The sequence below is a fragment of the Oryctolagus cuniculus genome, chromosome 5 (genome assembly GCF_964237555.1).
Source record: "Oryctolagus cuniculus chromosome 5, mOryCun1.1, whole genome shotgun sequence".
Classification (NCBI taxonomy): Eukaryota; Metazoa; Chordata; class Mammalia; order Lagomorpha; family Leporidae; genus Oryctolagus; species Oryctolagus cuniculus.
This window is the reverse complement of record NC_091436.1, coordinates 26,400,686-26,410,616: the sequence shown is the minus strand read 5'-3', so window position 1 is coordinate 26,410,616 and position 9,931 is coordinate 26,400,686. Positions and strand designations below refer to the sequence as shown.

General features: G+C 42.7%; 1 protein-coding gene across 1 annotated transcript in view; it reads left to right on the top strand.

The window, feature by feature from the left end:
• Positions 1-362: 362 nt before the first annotated feature.
• Positions 363-9,931, top strand: part of ADGRG6 (adhesion G protein-coupled receptor G6) — a gene marked incomplete in the record, with an annotated part of 148,972 nt that continues 139,403 nt past the window's right edge. The window contains 1 exon segment of the mRNA XM_070073491.1: positions 363-704. Within this exon segment, the coding sequence (XP_069929592.1) occupies positions 703-704 (2 nt within the window).

Here is a 9,931-nt window from a genome sequence, read left to right as displayed (position 1 = left end):
CGGGGCGACTGCTCCCATTTTGTCCTGGGGTTGACGATCCTGGGTGGGGCAGCAGCGCCTTCGGGACGGCCCACGCCGCGCGACTCCGCGACCGGGGCCGCCCGAGGGCCGCGCGCAGCCGGGTCAGACGCCCCGCGTCGCCGGGGCAGCCGCACCTGAGCCCCCAGCTCCGGCCCAGCGGCGGCGCCGGAAGCGCGGGCGGATCGCGCGCGCTCGCGGAGGGCAGCCTGAGCCCGCGGGGTGGGGGACGAGAGCCGCAAAGCGGGTGGCCGCGTCCCGCCTCACTCCGGCGCGGGCGACGACCTGCCAGTCGCCCCTTCCTTCCCCCCACCCCTCACTGCCCCTCCTGGCCCGGCCCCGAGCACCCCAGCGCCGGCGCTCAGGCAGACCCAACTTCCTCAGCCTTGAACTCCACTCCAAGTTCTCCGCGAGGAGGAACCTGCCGCCCGCCCCCTCGCTCACGGGATCCGCACTTGAACTCCGCGGCGCCGGGGTCCACCTTGCGCCGCCCCGCGCGCGGGTGAGGAGCAGCTGCCCGGAAGCCCCGATGAACTCTCCAGAAAGGGCGTGAAAGAGGGGTCCGGCCGCCGCGCGCCGCCCGGGCGCCAGGGGTCCCCGCGGTGGAGATCGGAGCGGCAGAGCGAGGGGGAGCGGCTGAGGAGGACCGAGCGGCCCCTGGGCACCTCTGGCAGTAATGCCAACATGTAAGTGTCACCTCTGGACTCACGCTTCCTTCACACCTTGCTCTGAGCCCTGCATCTCCGCCCCCCCCCCATTTCCCTCATCTAAGCGATTTTGAAAAGGAATTTCAGCTCCTTTGACGGCATAAACCGGTTTGTCTTCACCCTACCCCTCGAGGCACTGAGGAATGAGTCTTGCCAAAGGCAGCTGTGACATGTGTGCGGCTGACTTTCTTCTTCTTTTTTTTTTTCTTTCCCCCACAGCGAGAGGTAAACCTCACATTTGGGCGGTGTGAAGGGCAGGGCTTCAAAAATGGGGAAAACGTGTTTTCGATTCAAATTAAACAAGGAGTAACAGGCACCGCTGCTGCTCCGTCCAGGGCCCTGGCCCTGCCAAGCAAGCGCTCTCCGCCATCAACACCTGGGGGCCTGGAAGGTACTGGTTTGTGGAGAGAATGTTGACTTTGCACCTTGTCGCTCCGTGCTTGTAACAGTTGTTCTTGGATCTCTGGGGGCAATTTGGGATTACTTTTCTCTTCCGTTTTTACTTTGTAGAGTGAAACGTGAGGAATAGGCTGGCGCATGGGGACTTGCGGAGAATGCTCCGGGGAGATAAGGGAGGCCGAGAAGGGTAGAGAAATCTAAAGGGCTTTGCTTCTGGGGAATCCTCGGGAAGAGATGAGGTGCCTCGGTGATGCCGCACAAGGATGGCCGGGCACCGCGTGACCCTCCAGAATGGAAAAAGAAAGGTTGTTCTCCAAAGGGCCAAGCTTATTTTTGTGGCCAGCCAAGCAGTTACTTTTTCTTGCACTATGCAATTTTCTTGCTGGTGTTTAATCTTGGGCAGACACCCTTACAGACATTTTACCCACTTCCACTAACTGGTGTATGAGAGTTTCTAGAAACTGATGATCATCCTTTCTTCCACTGCTCTGGGATGCTTACTCATTTCCAGTTGACTTTTCCCTTTCAGGTTAATACTTGGGAAAAGATGGCCACTCAGGGTCCTGTCTCCTTGCCCTGCCTCCTACCCAAGGAGAAAGAGTGGTGGCGGTCAGCTAGTGCTGCAGCTCTGTTGTGGGTAGTGGGCAGTATACCGACACCATTCATTTTTGTTACACTGGTGGGAAGTCGTCCCACACCTGTGAGGCTCAAAGTTACAGAATTGCCAGAGAAATCAGCAAGGTATAACTTAGAAGACTTTATTTTGGGATCTGGCCAGTAGTCTCATATAAGACTTGTTCTCTTATTCAGCCAACACATTTTGAGTGAATATGAGTTTGTTTTCAATTTCAAGTTTTCCTGAAAATACCGAAGAGTTCTTAACAGCAGATCTTTGTCCAACTTCCTTTCAGCTTTCCTAGGTATTAGGATCATATGGGGTAGAGGTAAATTATTTATTTAAAAAAAAGGAATGGCAGTTTTTAAAATGTGAAACTGACCAATAGATGATGTAAAACATGTCCTGATTATGAAATTAAGTTATATAGTCCATTTGAATTCAGTGTGATTAAAAAAATCTTGTTATTATAGAGTAAATGCAGGGATATTCAACCACATAGACTACAGTGTAGTACCCTGATTTGATTTTCTTTGAGCTATTTTGACAATAGTTTTAAAATTTTTTGCCAGACTCGCAGTGTAGTTTTTCCACTTGTTATTTCACTTGGAATAACTGAATATCTTCTGAATCTTTTAACATATTGATATGGTAGAAAATATGGAAATAATACCAACCTTTCCAATGTAAATATTCCCACTATTTTGTTAAGCAATGTTAATGATATTCTTTTAAATTTTAATAAATTCAAGTACCTAAACTATTTAACTGTATGTTATGCTACTCCTTGTGCAAATGTATGTATTGTTACTCTGAAGTTCTGAAATTACAGACTTATAAATCAACTTGAGAGTTGCAACTGCATACTTTAATACCTTAAGAAATTTAATAGATTTAGCAAGAATTGGGATAATTGGTCTGAAATTGCATAAAGCTACTGTTCTGTTTACGGTTTATATAAATTACATGACATTGTTCTTTTCCAATATGAATGGTGAATGAGACTATTGTCTCTTGGCTTATGGGAAATATTAGATGCCTGTATTTTTACTGCCTAACTGGACATGTCACTATGATTTCTGGAAATAATGATTTGAAAAAGAGTTAGTTTATAGATTAAAAATAAACTGACAGCTGCTTCCTTAAACTTGACTGTTTTTCTAACTGCCCATATATCTTACAGAGTTTATACTTTGAATGGGTTGATTAAAAATTACTAGAGACTACTTAGATTTTTATTTAGACTAAATAAAAAAACACTTTGTTCAATGTGTGTGGTATGCATGGGCAAAACTGAATCTTTCCATTTTTATTTTTAATTGGATGACATCATTATATTATCTACATTGGATGACATTAAGATGCATACTGGATGATCAGGGAAAACATTTAAAGAATAAATCAATCACAGCTAAAAATGCCAGGAAAGTTTGAGTGTGGCGCCCTGAGTATCATTTTACTTTGCATGATAAGCTTATTTAGGATGGAATCATTTGGAGTACCTTAAAAAAACACTTAAAGATTAATGTTTAAATATTTAGGGCAAACTTGATAGACATTATATATAATATAGAATTTCTTTTCAAAAATCACATCATTGAGAAAAACATGTATATTGTGATGGAAAACTACACAAATTACTTGAACATGCCAGTCTAAATAAAGGAAATCCACATGGAGCAGTATTTATTTTATCAAACTGATAATAGTAAAGTAATAATAATAGTGATAAGAATATCATGAAATAAAAACACTGGTATACTTTAGTATAAGTGGGTGTTTAACTTTTTTAGAAATAATTTTAAGCTTATCTGAAACTTGTGAGAATAAAAAATAATACAAAGGACACCTGCATACCATTTATTAAAAATCACCTATAATAAATATTAATCCCATTTATCATTTTCCTGCTTCCATTGGGTCCCTAGGCCCCCCCCCCCGCCCACACACAACATACACACACACAGATTTTTTTTTTTTTCTGAATCATCTGAGAGTAAGTTGTATGTAGCAGGGATTCCGGAGGGGACCTTTTTAATGAAAACTTTTAAGACATTAGTAGATTCAGATGGACTTGTAAAGAAATCAGCTCCGCAGTTGATCAACTCTACAGAGATAGCCTTTACCCAGTTCCTGTAATGGTAATATTTTGTAGAAGTATCTTACAAAATCAAAAACCAGGATTTGATAGCATCTACTTATCTTTTTCCTATGCCCCCAATTTTATGTATACTGATTTGTATGTATTATTCTTAAGAAATTTTTTAGGCTTACCTAAGATATAAGCCTGTTATGAGTGTTATTGTTCAAATAAATGTTTAGAATTTGTGCATATTTGAGGACTAAATCAGGCTTTTTAAAGTAGAGATGAACCCAACTTAATAAAAGAACTTCAACTATATAGCACTTTTTTGTGTATATTGTATAAGCTTGAGAACAAGATCTTGAACAAAAAGAAGAAATACTATTCTGAGCAGCCCACCCCCCACCCCCACCTTCATTTATTTGTTTATTGGAAAGGCAGAGTTGGGGCCTGCACTGTGGCTCACTTGGCTAATCTTCCACCTGTGGCGCCAGCATCCCATATGGGCACCGGGTTCTAGTCCCGGCTGTTCCTCTTCCAGTCCCGCTCTCTGCTGTGGCCCAGAAGGGCAATGGAGGATGGCCCAAGTGCTTGGATGCCTGTACCCACGTGGGAGACCGGGAAGAGGCTCCTGGCTCCTAGATTCGGATTGGCATAGCTCCGGCCATAGCAGCCATTTTGGGGGTGAACCTACGGAAGGAAGACCTTTGTCTCTGTCTCTCTCTCTCACTGTCTAACTCTGTCAAATTAAAAAAAAAAAAAAGGCAGAGTTGCAGAGATAGAGAGAAACAGATCTTCCATCCACTGGTTTACTCCTCAAATGGCCATAGCAGCAGGGGCTGGTTCAGGCCAAAGCCAGGAGCCAGGAGCTTCTTCCTGGTCTCCCAGATGGGTTCAGAGGCCCAAGGACTTGGACAATCTTCTGCTGTTTTCCCAGGCTCATTAGCAGGGAGCTGGCTCAGAAGTGGAGCAGCCTGGACTCGAACTGGCGCCTGTATGGGATGGCAGCACTGCAGATGCTGCCCTAAACTGCTGCACCGCAGCGCCAGCACCCTGAGCAGACTTTAATAAACCAAGTTGATTCTTTTCACTCTGAAAGAATCAAGGTATTCCTTTTGTCACTCCAAAAATCCCTTTTTGAGAAGATTTACTATCAAAACAAATTTGAGATAGCAGAAAAAAAGTTAATTTTGACTGTTGCTGATATTGATAGAATTAGGACTGTGTCAGCTTCTCCACTGAATATCTTTAAGTTGTTTTTGGGGAAACCACTAGGAGTAGAGAAATAGAAGATAGTAGGTTTTTAACATTACTTCAGTGATACATTTTTGTACAATTAGGTCTACAAGGGGTCATAACCCCATTTAAAACAATTGCTAATAAAAAGGTTACATTCTATAGCTTCCAAAAAACAGAAAAGCATATTATATCTCGGAGTCATTCAGCACTACTAGTTTGAAATAGAGGTAGCTTGCTTTGCAAAAAAGGGCAGCTGTGTTGGAAGCCAGGTAACTATGTGACCTTTGACTCAGGTGTCATGGATTATGTGACCTGGAGCAAGTGTTTAGTATCTTAGTTTTTTTCATCTGTGAGATAATAGGTTTTAATGCATAATTTTATATTCCTTTCAGATTAGAGATGTTGTTCTTTCTGTCACTCACCTTTTCTCCCTTTCTCTCTCCTCTCTTTCATTTAGTTACAATGATTTTTTTCTCTTCAGTTCTTCAGTAAAACTTTGAGATGACCCTCAAAATGGTATGAGGCTGTACTATTTTTTGTAGTTCCTATTTAGATCCTTAGTAACCCTGTTCAAGAGTTTCCATTCTTGTGAGAAAGTTGTTTAAATCCCAGGGATGTGTCTTTGCTAAGTGATCCCCTGAGAAGACACACAGTGCTTTCCTTCCTCTGTTCTATTCTTAATTTATTTGTTTCTGTTCTTCAGTAAACAGTAAAGTGGGTGAAAGCTGGCTTGTCATATGGTTTATGTTTGGTTACAAGTGCTTGCCCTGTCCTCAGTTCCTTTTTTGTCTGAAGTGATGGAATCTTGAGACCTGGAATGCATCAACCCTGGTGGTCATTTGCCGCTATTGCCTGATAGGATGGCAGGCAGGTTTGCTAAGACAACTTAAGGACTGGATATGAAATCCTTAAATATCAGAACCTTATATAGCAAAGGAGAAGTTGCATGAGCTTGTAAAATAAACAGTATTGAGTGTAGCCAAGCCAAGGAGCACAGTTCCCTGAATCTTGTTGAGTGAGTACATGAATTTGAGAGGGAACCATTATTCACATGTGGATAAAGGAGAATTGTCATGTGCCACAAAGAGTAAGAGCTGGCAGTTCTCTAAGGCCGATACTTCCTTCTGTTAATATCTGTGAGGCTGGCAGCCAAGTTTGATTGATTTGCCCCTTTATTTTTCTAGATCTCTGTTTCCTCCCTGGTGAAATGAGGAGGTTAGATTTCATCTTCCAGCTCGAAACTCTAAACTCTGAATGCATAATTGTTCCTTTGTTTTAGAAGCAAACTCACTTTATTTTAGAAGCAAACAGTATGAATGGGAAACACTTTATTTATCTAGCATCAATAAGAAATGGACCTGTTGGGGACTGCATTGTGGCAAAGCAGGATAAGCCGACACCAGCAACGTGGGCATCTCATATGGGCTGGTTTGTTTCCCAGTTGCTCCTCTTCCAATCCAGCTCCCTGCTAATGCCTTGAGTAAAGAAGCAGAAAATGGCCCAAATGCTTGGTCCCTTGCCACCCACTTTGGAGACTTGGAAGGAGCTCTTGGCTCCTGCTTCAGCCTGGCCCAGCAATGGTCATTGTGACCATCTGGGGAGTGATACAGTAGGTGGAAAATTTCTCTCTCTCTGTCTCTCTCTGTCACTGTGACTTTCAAATAAATAAATAGAACTTAAAAAATTGACATGTTCTTCAAGTGAACTTTATGTGACAAACATTTGTAATCTACCCAAATGCACCAAAACTGTTATCTCTAGGACTACTTTTGATGGGTAATATCCATTTATAGGAGAGGAATAAGGCTCAGAGTTTAAGTGTTTGCTCCCCAAACCACAAGATTAATAGAAGAACCAGCATGCAAATGTGTGCCATTTCAGAGTCCATATGCATTAGTATTGTTATTATTACTTACTAAAATAAACTAATCATTAGCAGTCACAACTTTTAAATTCAATGATTTTAATAGATGCATTTCAAAACATACCATCCATAAAAAATAGTCTTCATATCGTAAACTTGCCCTTGTTTAGAATTCTCAGTAGGAGAGCTGCAATTAGAAGTTTCTGGAACTTCTGATTTGGTGAAAACAAAATTGTGCCGTGAGTTTCAGACATAACTTAAAATTACTATATTCTTAGCAGACAGGAATAACTGATTTCATTTCTCTTCCCGAGTAGTTCTAGAAGTGAGCATGAAGTCAATTGATTGGTGTTGACATATAAGACTAATCCTGATATCCATTCTTAGTTTTGTTCTTTTGATTTCATTGTTGGCAGAATAACCACTTATTTAGAATACCTAAGGTAATGACAATAGCTGATGTTTGTTGAGCTCTTGCTGAGTATCAGACATGGTTTGCAAAGATACTATCTTATTTAATCATCTCACCCACACTGTTTTACAACTGACAAATAGGAGGCACAAGATGGTCAAATAAATTTCCTAAGGATTGAATAGTTCATAAGTAGCAAACTTGGATCTGACGCTAATGCTGTTCCCTTTGCCATGAGATGGTCTCTTGTAGTAAAAGAAAGATTAAAAAATGCAGGCCTATGGCAAATATAGGAAGTATTTGATGTCTACTTTGTTCATTGTGGTATTTCTCTTCCTACTTTTCTAGTTTTCTGTTTAGGATTGCACAGTTTCCCCAAGCAAGCAGCCTTCAGGCTCTAAGGAATGCTTTACTGTGGTTCTAAACTGTGTTATGAGTTGCCCCCCCCCCCCTTTATTTTTTAGAAACCAGCTGATTCTTAACTACCATTTACAGGCAAACTAACTGGGGATTTTAAGATCTGGAGGTTTCTTACTGCTAGTCAACATCTTTTTTTTTTTTTTTTTTGACAGGCAGAGTGGACAGTGAGAGAGAGAGAGACAGAGAGAAAGGTCTTCCTTTTTTTGCTGTTGGTTCACCCTCCAATGGCCGCTGCGGCCAGCGCACCGCACTGATCCGAAGGCAGGAGCCAGGAGCCAGGTGCTTCTCCTGGTCTCCCATGGGGTGCAGGGCCCAAGCACTTGGGCCATCCTCCACTGCACTCCCGGGCCATAGCAGAGAGCTGGCCTGGAAGAGGGGCAACCGGGACAGAATCTGGCGCCCAGACCAGGACTAGAACCCGGTGTGCCGGTGCCGCTAGGCGGAGGATTAGCCTGTTGAGCCGCGGCGCCGGCCCACTAGTCAACATCTTAATGCCTGATGCATCAGCCCCTTTTATGGGCTCTCTTGGTGATTGACTTTTATTCTTGCTGCCCCATCCCATGCTGGTCTCATTGGAGCTAATCCAATGAGATGTATCAAAGTGTTGTTCTTACGCCAAGAGAATATGGAGATTCCATTCTAAAACATTATTATATATAACTTAAAAGATGAGATGCTTGTGTAGAATAATTAAGTTTTCAAAGCACCGTCCCTCCATCCATTGTGATTTAGTAATTTCTGTAAAACTGGATATTCATTCTTGATTTAAAATCATTGATATGGCTGGCATCAATGGCACAGAGTTAAACCACTGTCTGCAGTGTCAGCATTCCATATGGGCTCAGGTTCGAGTTTGAGTCTTGGCTGCTCCAATTCGGATCCAGCTCCCTGCTAATGCACCTGGGAGGACAACAGAAGGTGGCCCAAGTCCTTGGGCCCCTGTACCCACATAGGAGACCCAGAAGAAGCTCCTGGCTTCCAGTTCGGCCTGGTCCAGCTCAGGATATTGTGGCTGTTAGGGGTGAACTAGCAGATAGAAGATCTCTCTCTCCCCCTTTCTCTCTCTCTTTTTCTTTCTCTCTCTCTTTTTAACTCTGCCTTTCAAATAAATAAATAGATAGTCATTGTTATATTTGAAGCATTCTAACTTTTTGGAATGGTAATATAAGGCTTCATTTTCGGAGAAAAAAGAAAACAGGCAATTTAATTTTACTTTAAATAATTCCATGTGTAAAACTGAATAACAATGACATACTTTCAGTTTTCTTTATAATCTCAAATTTAACCCACCACTAAATAAAGAATTTAGCTAATGGCCAGTGCTGTGGCATAGGGGTTTAAACCGCCCCCTGCAGTGCTGGTATTCCCCTATGGCCAAGGTTCCAGTCCAGGCTGCTCCACTTCCAATCTAGCTTCCTGCTAACATGCCTGGAAAAGCAGCCTGGGACAACAATTGATGGCCCAGGGGCTTGATGCCCTGCCACCCACATGGGAAACCCAAATGAAGTTCCTTTCTCCTGGCTTCATATCGGCCATTGCAGCCATTTGAGGAGTGAACCAGCAGATGGAAGATTCTCTCTCTCCCTCTGTCCTCCCACCCCCAAAACTCTGCCTTTCAAATAAATAAATAAATATTTTTTTAAAAATTCAAGTAATAAGTAGAAAAATCAGCATGATATTATAAAAATTAAAAATAAGAAGGAGGGAAGCTGGGAGACAGGGAGGGAAGGTAGAGTAGGAAGTACAATTATGCTCTTAAAACTGTGTATATGAAGTACATGAAATTTGTTCCCTTTATATAAATAAAAAAGTTTTAGAAAACCTGGATAACATTATAAAGTGAACACATATCCTTAAAGCCTAAGTGTCTGAGAAATATAGGGGTGATTGATAAAAACATATTCCTGCTACCCAGATGGGCATGTTTCTGATGAGGTTGAAGCTGATGTTTTGTTTAGTTGAACGGCAGAGCCCTAGGGAAAAGGAGACAGAAGGAGATCTTCCATCTGCAGGTTCGTTCCTCAATGCCTACAATAGCCTGGGCTGGGCCAGACTGAAGCCAGGAGCCTAGAACTCCATCTGAGTCCCCACATGGGTGACAGGGTCCCAACTACTTGAGCCATTAATTGTTGTCAGCCAGTGTGCACAGTAACAATGAGCTGGACCAAAAACA